At 35.2% G+C, this 17,505-nt stretch overlaps 1 protein-coding gene across 1 annotated transcript in view; it reads left to right on the forward strand.

The window, feature by feature from the left end:
* Nucleotides 1-2,025: 2,025 nt before the first annotated feature.
* The window catches only part of LOC115228524 (neuronal calcium sensor 1), a 380,122-nt gene continuing 364,642 nt past the window's right edge, over nt 2,026-17,505 (forward strand). The window contains exon 1 of the mRNA XM_029799096.2: nt 2,026-2,547. Coding sequence (XP_029654956.1) covers nt 2,484-2,547 — 64 coding nt within the window. The 5' untranslated portion in view covers nt 2,026-2,483. The remainder of the gene's footprint in view (nt 2,548-17,505) is intronic.

The following is a 17,505-nucleotide window of genomic DNA, read 5'->3' on the forward strand; positions in this document are numbered from 1 at the left end:
TGTATATTGTTACAATATCGTAGTGATATTGTGATGTGAAATGTAGTGATCAGAGCTAAGTAATTTTGGTGGTTATGAAAGCATGAAATAGAACGTAAATATCCGTTCAATGTATTTTAATTGATAAATAAGAATCCATTGTAAATGAGCTTCAAGGAAATAAATAAATAAATAAATAAAAACATACAAAACAAAAAAAAAATCCAAAACATGAAACTGGTACTCCAGCATGGTCTTAGCAATATTAGCCAAAACGAACAAAGAGAGAGAAAAAAAAAATGAATATTTGTTATCACATTCGATCAAAGTTCTGATCAGTTTGTATAATCCTGGCTACACACACACGGACACGGACACGGACGCGGGCACCCTCCCCGTTACACAAAGCTTGCCGCACAGAGAACCGTTCTCCAAGAACTACCAGTCTGAGACTGTATAAAGTGCTCTACTTGGTTGGCTGCTCTGCAAAATAGATACGAACTGTTGGTACTACTACATCTTACTACTAGTTAAATATGGTTTAGTATCACTACTAGTAATTTACTGAACCATTTTTTTCTTCATACCATTTCAGAGCAGTACTTGCTAGCAGACTGCATACAGGTCTGCAAAAAACCGCCACAAAAACTATATATATATATATACATAGAAAACAAAACCCCAAGCGTGAGTGAGAGGGTTTATTATATTTATTTCTCAGAAACTGTTATACTAAAGCAAATAAAACAGCGCTACAGTTGCGGTAGCGGCAAGAGTTATAGTAGCAGATAATGCAGTAGAAATAGAAATAGCAGTATTAACAGAAATGGCACTCGGTTCTTCCATCAAGTAAACAGTAGCAACAGTTATTGTGGTATCATTAACTTTCAGTGTGCAATTCTTCGTCGTGTATCATATCCGCTCTAATACTATCGCAGTTCTCAATAAAAATTTCTCCGCACGCCTCTTATCCACCTTTTTCTCCCATCATTAATTTGTTATCTATTACTATTTTATCCCTAAATTCCCATATTCTTGTATCCATCATATATATATATATATATATATATATATATATATATATATATATATATATATATAGATATATATATATATATATATATAGATAGATATATTTTCATTTAGAGATAGTTTAAGAATGGTTCCCTAATAAATAAAATTATTATATATATATATATATATATTTTCATTAGAGATAGTTTAAGAATGGTTCCCTAATAAATAAAATTATATATATATATATATATATATATTTTCATTTAGAGATAGTTTAAGAATGGTTCCCTAATAAACAAAATTATATATATATATATATATATATATATAAACTATCTCTAAATGAATATATATATATATATATATATATTCATTTAGAGATAGTTTAAGAATGGTTCCCTAATAAATAAAATTATATATATATATATATATATATATATATATATAAACTATCTCTAAATGAATAATATATATATATATTCATTTAGAGATAGTTTAAGAATGGTTCCCTAATAAATAAAATTATATATATATATATATATAAGCAGTTCTTAGGCTTTCGTTCTTTCCTTCTGACTTCTTTGCCGTACGGCTACAATTCTATCTTCCTATCTTCACACTTGTTTACTTAAACAGTTTTTTTTTTGTGTCTTTTATCACAACCAACTTTTTATTTTTGCTTCGTTTTCGCTTTTTGTTTTTCTCTTTCAGATTGACACTTCTCTCCATTCCCTTCCTTATAACCATTCACTGTAATTTCTTTAACTCTAATTTTTGTTTCACGTTCCTTAATTTTCCTCCCTTTCTTTATTTTTCTTCACGTAAGGCTTCTCTCTTCTCCCTCTATCTTTCCTTCTCTCACTCACACGCACTCTCTCTCTCTTTCTTTCCCTGTATTTATGACTACAAAGAGATTGTGTTGCCCAATTTCTTTCATTTGATTCGAAGCATTCTCTCCCTTTCCAAATATATTTCTTTCACTCATTCATTCATTCATTCTATCTATCGGCCTCTCTCTCTCTCTCTCTCTCTCACTTATCCCCCACCCTCAGCCTCTCTGTATACACGATCGCGTACCCATCACCTTCAATACTTTTAGTTATTACCTCCCTCACCTGATATTCAATCTCTTTCCCCGCCTCCTCTTCCTCCCCCTCCTCAAACACGTCTATCTTTCCCTTTCTCTCATTCTATCTCCCTCTTACTTTCACTATTCTCTCTTCTTTCTCTCACTCTATACGGAGCCTCTAACTCTTTCACCCGCTCTCTCTCTCTCTCTCTCTCTCTGTCTTTCCCCTCACTATTCATCTGTCTGTCTCTCTATTTTTACGCACAACTTCTCCCAGCGTTAGTCTTTACTCTCTAATACTGTCACTCTTGTTTCACATCCCACTGTCAATCTATCATCACCACAGTCCAACAAAATAGACGTAAGCTCGCCTTATGTGAAAAGTCTTCTTTCCTTCTGAGGATGTATGGCTTGAGACATGGGCAAAAGGAACAGCAAACTCAAACCCGATGAAATCGAGGAACTGCGGACTAAAACATACTGTAAGTAGAACACCCGAAACACCTTACTAAATAACCATATATCATTAAAGAAAAAAATTAATAAGTCCGGTGACACGCTCAAATATTACCTTCACCTTCTTCTCTTTAATACAGATATCTTTGTATATATATATACATACCTACATTTCCATTACGTATGTGTGTATACGAGTGCATGCGTATATCTAAATAGGTGTATATGAATATATGGATTTGTGTATATAAATGTATATATATACTTAGACGAATATGTCCATACATAAAAAAACATCTACAAAAGTACTTGTCTTCATATATTTACATATATACATACATATGTGTGTGTTTTATTAATAATTGGCAGAAGTCGCATAGTGTGACTCGAGGGCCGAGACTTTTGTGCTGTGCCAACGACTCGAAACTCCCGGCCCCCCGAGTCACTATGTGACTTCTGCCGATTATTGAAAGACAAACAAACAAACACACACTGGAAAAAAAAAAATATATATATATATATACTCGTGTTTTGGCTTTTATTTTTCTCTCTGCATCACCCAAATAATTACAGGTTTCATGATTATGCGTGAACACGCGTTTTCGCGCGCGTGTGTGTTTGTGTATGTAAAGGCAGGTTCGTTTGTCTATCTACTGATATAGCGAGAGTGATAGAGAGAGAGAGAAAGAGAGAGAAAGATATAGGAGTACGGAATGTCAATCTGTCGTCAAATGTATTGAGTACTTTTTGAATTGCAATAGACACCTTATATTTACGAGTAACTATTCCTGAATGATATATATATATATATACATACACGCACGTATACATCTATCTGACTGTCTATGTGTGCGTTTGTGTGTATAACTGTTGTATATATATATATACGTATGTATACCTGTATATGTCCAATTATATACATATATATGTATATGTGTGTGTGTGTTTGTGTGTCTATATATATATATGTGTGTGTGTGTGTGTATATATATGTGTATATATGTGTGTGTGTGTGTATAAATGTGTGTATATTTTTGTGTGTGTGTATATATATATGTGTGTGTGTATGTATATTATATGTGGATATATACATATGTGTGTATATATATTATATGTGGATATATACATATATGTGTGTGTGTGTATATATATATTATATCTGGATATATACATATATGTGTGTGTGTGTGTATATATTATATCTGTATATATACATATATGTGTATGTATATGTATATACTATATGTGTATATATACTTATATGTATCAGTGTATTTATATATATATTTATATGTATAAATACATATATATATATATATATGCATACATGTAAGTACATATATGTATATACACATATACATATATGTGTATACACGCATATCTATATATGTAAAAATATATAAGTATATATATATTCACACACACACATATATATACCGGCCCACCCATGCTAGCATGGTGGGCAGACGTTAAATGATATATATATATATATATATATATATATATATATATATATATATATATATATATATATATATATATACGTATATAGACATGTGTAAATATGTATGTTTACATATGTATATATGTTTAAATATGTATGTTTATATATATATATATACATATATGTGTAGATATGTGTGTAAATATATATATTTGTATATGTGTGTGTATATTATCATCATCATCATCATTGTCATATACATTTGCATAAATATATATTCTATATATGTATACATATATAAATATAGATATGAATGTGTGTGTGTGTGTGTATGTGCATGTGTATGTTTCTGCCATAAGATGCGATGCACTCCTAGTAGAATGCTTGCGTATCACCCTATCGCTTCATCAGAGCTTCAAACACGAAGCCACTTCACGTCTGAAGCTTCCGGGTGATTACAGAAGCACCCAAAATCTGAGTGCGTTGCAACCTGTAGCAGAAACAGCTGTAAGGCAATGTCATTCATGATATAATCCCCTCTTCCTTTGTCATTTTTAACTCCTTATTACTGCTCTATACTTGTTTGATGTCTTTTGTTCTGATGCATTTGTATACTGAGTTTTTACATCAGGTTTTAAGTGCAACAGTGCATGACAATGTGTCTGTATATACATATAAATATTTGAATATAAATGTATGACTATATTCAGGGTTTCAACTAGGAGTCCACTGCATCATGTAGCAGAAACAACTGTAAGCCAATAAAGGTCATACGATAATTGTTTATTTCTTTCTCATCTCGTTTTCTTATATTCATGAATATGTATATATGCTTATATACATGTATTTGTCTACATACATTATATATACATATATATATATATGCATATATATACATATATATATACATATATATATATATGCATATATATACATATATATATATACATATATGTACATATACATATATATATATACACACAAATACATATATGTACATATACATATATATATATACACACAAATACATATATAGATATATACATATATATATATACAAACATATATATATACATACATACAAGCATGTATCATCATCATCATATATATATATATAATAATCTATAGATACATGTACTGGTCTATATATATATATATATATATATATATATTATATATGTGTGCGTGTCTGTCTGAAGAGACACATTCAGGTCCATAGAATATGATTACTGCTTTATTTTATTGAACCCTCATTTGTCGTTCATGACAAGAGAATCCACCATACACCCCACCTATACACACATACATATGTGTGTGTATGTATATATATATATATATATATATATTTGATATATATTTGTTCATTCGTTTTTACATATATTTTGCTATGTCATCATGTGTTAGATGAATATATTGTAACGAGTCATTGTTTTACAACTGGATGTCTCTCCTCTCCTTATGTGTGGCTCTACTTATCAATGTCTCTGTATATTCAGAAGCACATGTGTATATTACCCAGTTTTTGGGTCCACTTGTTCTTCATTCACTATATTCACTGCTACACCCATCGGCCATTACTCACTGACTTCAGCACTTTTGCTAACCCCACCCACCCATCCATCCAGCCATCCACATTTCTTTTGCCCCTGCTCCCATCTATCCACCTCATACCTCGAAGATCCACAGAGGCTGCATCATACCTATATTTATCTTGTCACCACTCTGACCACACAGTTTCTCTTCTAAAAATCTGAGTAGCCATGGGGGTTCCAATACAGCAAGAAAACTCTTCTAATTTGGGCCTCACTCTCAGATTTTGAGCCCTCATCTCCAAGCATGAAGCCACTGCCCTTGAGGTTTACAGTTTTACAAGCAGCGTGTCGACCTAACTAGTGCTGGCTGCATCAATATGCACCCAGTATTTGTTGTAAAGCGTTTGGTGGCAGAAACCATGCTGAGGTAGGCTGTGAAGCAAAATGCAGTTCTTTGGGTCTTTTAAATCGATGATTCCCAAACTTTTTTGGGGCTGCCACCCCCTTGATACCCAGTTAACATTCCTAGTGCCCCTACCCCGACTAGCCATCACAAACATAGACCACTTTCCGAAGCAAATTCAAAACAACCGTTTCAAAAATAAAACTTAACCGAACGAATCCATTATTTTGTTGTTTTTACATGAACCACTACCCCATTATTGCACCACTTTTCTTCAACAAACCCTTGGAACTTACCACCTCCACCCGGGGTGGGGGAGGGGGCATGACCACCCACTTTTGGAACCACTGCTTTAGATCCTGTCAAAATGTCCATCCCATAGAACAAACATTAGATGATGATTATATATCTATCTGTCTATCTATCTACAGTGGGGGGTGTATTTGTGTATGTGCATATGTATATATATATATATATATGTAAAAGCAGCAGAAATTCAACAAAACCTGTTACTCGACGAACGGGAACGTGAAACTCTGAGTAACAGGTTTTTTTAAATTTCTGCTGCTTTTAGATAAAGCATATTACTCTACCCCTGGTATTTGAGTACTCTTTTTTCCACCTTGTTTCACATTTATGTGTTTACTCTGGTATATATATATGTAGAAAGATGGCAAGCTGGCAGAAACATTAGCATGCTGGGCGAAATGCTTAGCAGTATTTTGTCTGTCTTTACATTCTGAGTTCAAATTCTACCAAAGTCAGCTTTGCCTTTCATCCTTTCGGGTTCGATAAATTATGTGCCAGTTGTGTACTGGGGTCGATGTAATCGACTGCCCTCCCCTACGCTCCCCCAAAATTTTGGGTCTTGTGCCTAGAGTAGAAAAGAATATATATTTGTAGATATATCTGAGTATATATATATATATATATTGATGGGAAATAGATGTGAGTTGGTGATAGAAAGGGTAACTTGCCTTAGAAAATCCGTTTTAAATAATTACGTTTGAACTCAGCAAGTGTGGAAAATGGCCATTGAATTAATGATGGGGATGATGATGATATATATATATTGTATGTATATATATATATATATATATATATATGCATGTGTGTGTGCATGGTGCCAATGTATGTTACATGTGTGCATGTATATATATATATACACACACACACACACACACACTTATATATACATATATACATCATTATCATCATTTGTCTGCCTTCCATGATGGCATATCCATATATAATATATATATATATATTATATATATATATATGTACTTATATATCCACACCCACACAAATACACCCACACATATGTATATATATATATATTGTATGTATGTATGCATGCTTTAACCCACACTGTTATTTTTAGCCATTTTGCTTTGAAATACACTTCTTAAAAAGAATTATTTCACATCCTAAGTTTATAAATTCCTATGACGTCAATAATTTATATATATATATATATATATATATATATATATATATATATATATATATATATATATATAATATATATATGTATGTATGTATACATGAATACACACACACATACTGTGTATTTATAGATGTAATTATAGATAATTCTGGGGGGTAACTGCGACTTAGGTTTCACCATTCATCGCTTGTTCAATGTAACTGTATATATATATATATATCCATGCTTGTATATGAATGTGTGTAGATCATCATGATCGACATTTTAACTTTCACTCTGCCATGCTTGCATTGGCCAGAGACAATTTGTTGTGGCAGGTTTTCCTGCAGCTGGGTGCCTTTCCTGATGCCCACCATCGCCTGTTTCCGAACCAGTTAATATTCTCCCCATGCCCTAGAAACAAACAACATCACTTCTATGATGATGATGATGATGATGCTTGTTTACAATGATCACATGATGCTAAGATAAAGACACACACACATACACACACACACACATACACACACATACACGTATATATTTATACAGGACTGGCTTTTTCAGTTTCTGTGTCCCGAATCCTCTCACAAGACTTTAGTAGAAGTCCAAGGTACTGCACAGTAGCATTGAACTTGAGACCACATGAATAGGAAGCAATCTTCTTAACCACATGTGTGTGTGTATTTATGTCTATCTATCGATCTCTTCTCTATCTCTCTATCTATCTATCTATCTATCTCTCTCTCTCTATCTATCCACATTTATAAATATATATCTTTATCTTTCTTTATCATTATCTAGTTTCAGCTCACGAGCTGTGGCCATGCTGGGGCACAGCCATTGTATATATGTATGGAAAACGTATCAAATAATATGTCCATGTACATATAAATGTATAAATTCTAAAATATCTGTGTACACACAGACACACGTATGAATGTATGTATGTATGATGTATGTATGTATGTATGTATGTATGTATGTATGTGTGTGTGTGTGTGTGTATGTATGTATGTATGTATGTATGTGTGTATGTATGTGTGTATGTGTATGTATGTATGTATGTATGATGTATGTATGTATGTATGTATGTATGTATGTATGTATGATGTATGTATGTATGTATGTATGTATGTATGTATGATGTATGTATGTATGTATGTATGTATGTATGATGTATGTATGTATGTATGTATGTATGATGTATGTATGTATGTATGTATGTATGTATGATGTATGTATGATGTATGTATGTATGAATGTATGTATGTATGAATGTATGTATGAATGTATGTATGTATGTATGTATGATGTATGTATGTATGTATGATGTATGATGTATGTATGTATGTATGTATGTATGTATGATGTATGTATGTATGTATGTATGTATGTATGTATGTATGAATGTATGTATGTATGTATTATGTATGTATGTATGATGTATGTATGTATGTATGTATCTATCTATCTATCTATCATCTATCTATCTATCTATCTATCTATCTAGCTAGCTATCTGTATGGGTGTGTGGCTAAGAAGTTTGTCTTTCACCTGTGTGGTTCCAGGTTCAGTCCCACTGCGTGGCACTTTGGCCAAGTGTCTTCCACAATAGCCTCTGGCCAGCCAATGCCTTCTGAATGAATTTGGTAGGCTGAAACTGTGTGAAAGTCTGTTGCCCATGCATGTGACTTTGTTTTCGTCCCCCCCATAACCACCGCTTGATTACTGTTTTGGGTCCCATAAGGTACTATGTTGACCAAAAGGCCGTTAGAATAAGTATGAGGCTTAAAATTATGTTAGGGGTGTCTATCTGCCCATCTTTCTCTCTCTCTCTCTCTCTCTCTCTCTCTATCTATCTATATAATATATATATGTATCTATCTATCTATCTATCTATCTATCTATCTATCTATCTATATAATATATATATGTATCTCCCTCTTTGTCTCTCTATCTATCTATCTATCTATCTATATAATATATATATATATAAATTATATATATATCGTGATCCTTCGGTATTGGTATACAGAGTGTTGGTATCAGGAGACGATGTCATTTCAGCCTAACCTCTTTATCTATGTCATGAGGGGGCCTGTGTGGGTAAATGATCTCGTCTACCAATACCGAAGGCTTGCTCTATCTGTCGGTCCTGTCCGTCCGTCTGTCTGTGTCTCTCTCTGTCTCTCTCTCTCTCTCTCTATCTATCTATCGATTGATAGAATATATACATATGTTGCGCGCGCGTATACACACACACACACATAGTTTTGTGTGTGTGTGTGTGTGTGTGCTCATGTATGTTTATTCTTATAAATCATTTCATTGGCGAAGCTTTTCCCAGTTTTAATGTCTTGATTCATTTCCCCTCAGACGATCAAACGTAAATATACAAAAAACTAAATAAACCACACACACAAAAAAAAAAATTAAATAATAATAATACTAAATGACCTGAATAACGAATTGCGGCCTTCGTAGTTTCAAGGTGTTGATTATTCTTCGCTCGACGTCGTGTCTGTATTATAAAAGGTCAACTCAATGCAGGCCGGCGGTCTTTTTCTTCACTGATATTCGCGGTGAAATCATTATAGATGGACCATATATAATGAATAATGTTGAATTCATATCCGTGTGTTTTATTTCATTTCATCTAGTTTCAGCTCACGAGCTGTGGCCATGCTGGGGCACATGTCCGTGTGTTTTATTTCGTCTACTCTAGGTACCTTTAGTTCGCCGATTCATTCATTAACCTATTTCTTTATTACCCACAAGGGGCTAAACACAGAGGGGACAAACAAGGACAGACATAGGTATTAAGTCGATTACCTCGACCTCAGTGCGTAACTGGTACTTAATTTATCGACCCCGAAAGGATGAAAGGCAAAGTCGACCTCGGCGGAATTTGAACTCACAACGTATCATTAACCGTTTGTGGGATCTTTTCCTTTTGAACGGCAGATGTCAACACAATTTCTAGTTAACTAAACACTTTTAAACTTCGTATACTGGTAGAATGTGTTTTTAAAACATAATTTTTTCTTGGCTTTATTGAGAAAATTCTATAGTTTGTAAGATATTTCGTCTGAAAATCCGAGCATTGTGTATTATTTAGAACGGTTTGCATGTGGATGTTCATTATAGACACGGGGATGATATATTTGCTTGTATATGGGACAGGTATTTTTGTGTAATTTTCATACGGCAGCACACTTGCACATGTAGAAGAATCGGGTCCAGCGACAGAACCGTTACAGGGCCAGCCAAAATAAAATGCCAGTGGAATACTGGGTCCATGTAGTCGACTATTTCTGCACCTAATCGAAATCCCAAAACTTCTGCTATATTAAAAGCAATTATTAAGAAGAATACATAGTGACTGTCACTTCGAAGTTATGTTGCGGGCAAAACTTCGATGTTACAGTCTGTATCTTTGTCGAAATATTCATTTCGGCTCCAACTCTGCTTTGTGTTAGTTACTTCTTGTTTAGTATTAATTTTACAAACAATAACTTTACATACATACACACACACACGTACATACATACACACATACATACATACATACACACACATACATACACATACATACATATACACACATACACATTCATACATACATACACACATTCATACATACACATACATATACATACACATTCATACATACATACATTCATACACACACATACATACATACATACACACACATATATACATACATATATATACATACACACAAACATACACACACATATATACATACACATATATATATACATACACACACACATACATACACATACATACATACATACATACATACATACACATGCATTCACACGTACATGTATGGCTCGTAATTGAATTTAACAGTTAGATTTCCATTCACAGAAATAGGTGTGGTTTTTTTTTTTTTTTTGCTGTTCATTCTCTCTATCAATCTTTCGTGTACTTCACGCCTACACATAACATTTCTGCCTTTCGTCCGACTTCTTTGATGACTTCCATAGAATCAGGAAGCTTAAAGCCAAAAACAGAGAAAATTAAAAGTTAAAAAAGACAGAGGTGTATATATATATATGTATCTGCGTGTGTATGTATATATATATATATATATATATATATATATATGTATTGATACTTGAAATTTAATAGGGTCGAAATTATCAGTTCGCGGGAAAATTCCATCGGAGTATACATAACATATCACTCTGAACATGAAGAATTAAATCATGGATTGAAAAGGTTTGGTGACAGAAACCATGCTGAGGTAGACTGTGACGCAAAATGCAGATCTTTGGGTCCTTTAAATCGATGGTTCCCAAACTTTTTTGGGGCTGCCACCCCACTTGACACCCAGGGTCAAAGTTCAGCCTGCCGCATCCTCCGGCGACTGTTGCTTTGCTTCTGTTGCTGATAATCGTCAGTTCTCTCTCCCATTGATAATTTGATTACTCCTGCTGCGACTGTTGTTGATAAGAACACTTGTTTCATGATAAAAATTATCAAAAAACTCTATCGCTACCACGAAGCAATGAAGTGGCCACACTTACCCCATTCCTACCCATCATAATTATTGCAATTATTCACTGACTGACACGCAGTGCCTGGTGAAGTGATTTCTGTTGGAGGAGGCAGAGGGCTTTGTCTCTGCTTTTCTTTTATTTATGATGTGCCTTTTCAATAACAACATTAAATGCCGATGCTAAGTAATGTATACAGTATAAAATTACACACACAGACACACACACACACACACACACACAGAGACACACAATTAGCAAGGTACCATAATTTCTAACGAAAACACTTGTCAAATTGCTTGTGTGTATCGATACCCCATGTCCCGAATTTTTAATTGATGAGAAAAGCAATTATTTCTTTCCTATCTTTCTCAATGATAGTGTAGACGAAATGGAAATGTTTCGGTGAGGAATCAAAACTGAGTTTGGTTTGGTTTCGGCTCGTCAACAGTACTCTTATATCTTATATCACATGGTACCATGTCAGTCGATGCAGATCACAGAAAGAAAAGAAGAAAAAAAGGAAAGAAATATAACATTCTTAGATGTATTTCTCATAATTGGTGCTTAAAATAGATTCTTGCCTCGTTGAGACACAACTAGTTCGCGTCATTTCATTTTACCCCACACCCTTCTACTATAGAGAACTATAAGAATGTCACAGGATTTTATTTACATATTTCTTTTAAAATCCGAATCCGTGTATCAGTATAGAGGGGGGAAAAAATCAATATACACAGGCGTGCATATACGTAACGTAAACTATATATAAATATATATAATCTATAAATATATTTTGATAGATCGTCTAGGAATGATGCAAAGCTGTTTATCTTTATTCGTTAATTTTTTTTTTCAGCCTTCAAATAGTAAATTACTATCAATATCTTTCGTACAACTAGAAATAATTTTTCGTCGATTTGAGTTCACCACCTTTTATTTTCGATTCTGTGTTGATAGGATTTTTAGAAAAGCACGAACTTGGCATTATCCGGTTTAACCTATCTCTACTAACGTAAGGTCATTGTCCCCCAGAATAAACGAAATCATTTTTTTCTTTCAGTATCTGTACCTGACCCTTCATAATACTAACATATTTGTAAGTCACTCCCCCAAATCTTTCTAAATATAACTTCATTTGCACATATTTGTCCTTGCCGGTATTTACTGCCAGATCAGCCCCGGATCGAACGTATCTACGATCGAAAATATTCCATTGAGGACCAATCTGTTATTTAAAAAAAATAATAATAATGAAATTATTGTAATTATAGGCGCAGGAGTGGCCGTGTGGTAAGTAGCTTGCTAACCAATCACATGGTTCCGGGTTCAGTCCCACTGCGTGGCATCTTGGGCAAGTGTCTTCTGCTATAGCCCCGGGCCGACCAATGCCTTGTGAGTGGATTTGGTAGACGGAAACCGAAAGAAGCCTGTCGTATATATGTATATATATGTATATGTGTGTATGTGTGTGTTTGTCCCCCTAGCATTGCTTGACAACTGATGCTGGTGTGTTTACGTCGCCGTCACTTAGCGGTTCGGCAAAAGAGACCAATAGAATAAGTACTGGGCTTACAATGAATAAGTCCCGGGGTCGATTTGCTCGACTAAAGGCGGTGTTCCAGCATGGCCACAGTCAAATGACTGAAACAAGTAAAAGAGTATACAGTGCTCAGGTGCACTGACAAAACTAATTTTCCATTCCCTATATTAAAGACGACCAAGGCTCGCACATAAGTAATATGTGCATTAATGTATGGAGTTTTGTAATTTTACTCCCATAAGTTCCATAACGTATGTGTACGTGCGTGCGTTTGTTCTCCTCCACCTCTTTATAATTTCGAATGAATTTTAACGGCGACCTACTTGGTAGCAAGGTGTGAAGGAAAACTTTTTGTTTTGTTCATCACCCTTTAACACCTTTTTAGCATTCAGATTATTCTGTCAAACGTAATGCTTATTTATTCACATTGTTTTGAATTGTTCATGAATTATCCCATAGCTTTGAGATTTCGATCAGGTGGCTGTTTATTTTAAAAATAGCATTGTAGGGTAGGTGTGACAGGTCAGGACTGTCTGATCTGACGACAAATCAAATAGAATATTTTGGCCAGATATGGCCGGTTTTAATGCTAAAGAGTTAAATCTTGAGAAAGTCTTAAAGATTTTTATAGTTCCAGATATTGTGATCATTTGTCGCGTATGAATTAAGGATTTATGTTGTTTCCAAGAACCCAAGTTTAGCCATACTTGGCTCCAGACGGTTTGATATGTGTCCTGTTGCGCCAATAATAATTGCTACGAAGCTGAAAGTATTTTGGGTATCAATGGTATGTGTGTGTGTGTGTGTGTGTGTGTGTGTGTGTGTGTGTATGTATGTATGTATGTATGTATGTATGGCTGACTGGCTGAATGGATGTTTATTGATGGATGTTTATTGAATCAACTGGATTCAGTCAGTTCTATTCACAGCTGAACCCTGTTTCATTTGATACTTTCATTTTCTTAATTGTTATCTAAGAAAATTCCTTTTGCTTTTGAATGAAAGAAACACAGAAAGGAGAGGATATTTTGGTAATTATGCATTTATTTAAAAACATGGCTGTAAAATTACATTATCCCTTAAATACTGTCACTATCTCTTATAAAATAGGGAAATTCACTCTCACCTGGTCTCTTCACAGAATCTTGGGACATTTGCAGAGAATCTGGCAACTCTACAGTGCCTAAATGTCAATAGTACTTTAGCACCAAAAAGCAAATATGCTGACCATAAAGCTGTCATCTCAAACCTTCAATATTCTTCAAATTGTTGAAGTCACAACTCGTTGAATAACATCTACATGGATTTTACCATCAACATCTGCCAAATAAACAGTCTGCAAGATTCCCTCTATACAGCTTGATCCTTTCTTGAACTTTAGAAAAAATAATAAATGCGCCCTTTTAAAGCCTAGCCAGGCTCATGGGCCCGGTTTCCTGGTTTCAATGGCGCATGTGTTCCCCAGCTGGATGGGATGCCAGTTCATCGCAGCGTTACTCATTTTTGCCAGCTGAGTGGACTGGAGCAACGTGAAATGAAGTGTTTTGCTCAAGAACACAACTCGTTGCCTGGTCCAGGAATCAAAACCACAATCTTACAATCATGATGCTGACAGCCTAACCACTAAGCCACAAGATTTCAAGTAATAGCCAGTCTCAAATGCCTGGCTGAGACACCAGTATCTGGAACGATCCCATTGCTTTACAATGTTTTACTCTGTTGTTGAAAAAGGAAAGGTGAGATGGTTAAGAAGTGGACCCTGCTTTCCCATGGATAGTTAAGCCCCACTTTTACATTGCTCTACTAGCAAAAGTCTGCAAGTACTTGTCAATGTTTAAGATGTTAGGCTTCCACCTTGGCCTTGCTTAACAAGGGTTTTAATGACTTCATCAACATCATCCTCATCATCGTTTAACATCCACCTTCCATGGGTTGGATGGTTTGACAAGTCGCCCAGGGCATCAAGGAGTTGCCCAGGGCGCCAAGGGAATTTCCATGATGGTCAGCTTGTACATGCCGAAATTCAGCTTGCCCAGGGCGCCAGCAATCTTAGGGCCAGCTGTGCCCTGCAGAGTGAACTACGTTGCATATTAAAGCTATAAATTATGTATATTTGATTTAGAAACCTATATTCAAGATATGCTATTTACTGGCACTGAACCAGTTACGACAACGAGGGTTCCAGTTGATCTGATCAGCAGAACAGCCTGCTCGTGAAATTAATGTGCAAATGGCTGAGTACCCCACAAACATGCATACACTTAACATAAGTTCTCAGGGAGATTCAGCATGAAATAGAATGTGACAAGGCTGGTCTTTTGAAATACTGGTACCACTCATTTTTGCCAGATGTGTAGACTGGAGCAACGCGGAATAAAGTGTCATGTTCAAGGACACAACATGCTCCTGGGTATCAAAGTCTTGACCTTGTGACTATGAGCCAAATACTCAAAATACTAAGTCACATGTATTCACTTCATATATATATATATATCGTCATCATCATCATTGTTTAACGTCCGCTTTCCATGGTGGCATGGGTTAGACAGTTTGACTGGGGACTAGTGAGCCAGATGGCTGCACCAGGCTCCAATCTGATCTGGCAGAGTTTCTACAGCTGGATGCTCTTCCTAATGCCAACCACTCCGAGAGTGTTGTGAGTCCTTTTATGTGCCGCCGGCATGAGGACCAGTCAGGCGGTACTGGCAGCAGCCACGCTCAAATGATGTTTTTACGTGTCACCTGCACAGGAGTCAGTCCAGCGGCACTGGCAGTGGGCTCATTCGAATGTTGTTTTTTTACGTACCACCAGCTCAAATGCCGGTAAGGCAATGCTACACACACGCACATATGCACACACACACACACACGCACATATGTACACACACACACACACACACACACACACAAACACACATGTATATAAACTATGTATGTGCGTGTGTCTGTATGAATTTCTTTTGCCAGTGTATATTATTGAAAGATATAGATATTCTCTTCTGCTCAAGGCACAAGCTCCAAAATTTTGGGGGAGGGTGCCAGTTGATTAGATTGACCTCAGTACACAACTGGTACTTAATTTATTGACCCCGAAAGGATGAAAGGCAAAATTGACCTCGGTGGAATTTGAACTCAGAACATAGTGACAGATGAAATATTGCTAAGAATTTCACCTGACGTGCTAACGTTTCTGCCAGCTTGCGGCCTTTTTTTGGAAAATATACTTGTCTACTCTAGGCACAAGGCCTGAAATTTTGTGGGAGGGGGCCAGTCAATTAGATTGCCCCAGTATGCAACTGATACTTAACGTTTCTGCCAGCTCACTGCCTTGAAAGATATACATATTAAATGAGAGACTGTTGAAACCTGTGTGTTTGAATGTGTATCCTTGTGGCTTTTGTTTGTCCAAGCACATACATTCTCTTATCATGGACCCAGAGATTGGCCTATAAGAAACCTTTGCCTTATGGTTCTATTGTTAACAGGATGCTTGGATATGAGATGAATTAAGCTAATAAATTTGTTTATTTTTAATTAGATTATTAATTTACAAATGACTGTAATGTGTTGAAATCTGAAATAATTTCACTTGTGTAAGCAACTTGGCTTTTAACCTAACTTTTCATTTGTCAACATCTGAGTTGAGTTGAGTAGAGCTGAGCTGTGACTGTACATGGATATATATTGAAGTAGCAAGGATGAAAGAGATAGTGGGAGGAAGAGAAAGTGAGAGAGAGAGAGAGAGAGAGCATTGCAGCAAAGAAGAGAGAAATGAAGGCTTACAGCATCACCAAAGTTGAACAGCTAAACAACAGCACGTAGCCTACTTAGGGAACGCTGCTTCCACGCGATGTGTGTTTCTCATCTAGAACGTAAAGCTCACTGACTTTGTTATTATAGATGAGATCATCTTTATTCTCTTTGTGCACATTTTAAACATTTTTATAAACACTTTTATACATTTTTATACACAGAATGCTGTCGTTTGACATTTATATGACATTTATTCTATGCAGCGATGGTTAATGTTTACCTTTCAATTATGTTCAGGGTACATTGCCACCGTGCATTACATGAAGCTTGCACCTGTGTATGTGTTGT

This window comes from Octopus sinensis, linkage group LG2, assembly GCF_006345805.1.
Source record: "Octopus sinensis linkage group LG2, ASM634580v1, whole genome shotgun sequence".
NCBI classification, from domain to species: domain Eukaryota; kingdom Metazoa; phylum Mollusca; class Cephalopoda; order Octopoda; family Octopodidae; genus Octopus; species Octopus sinensis.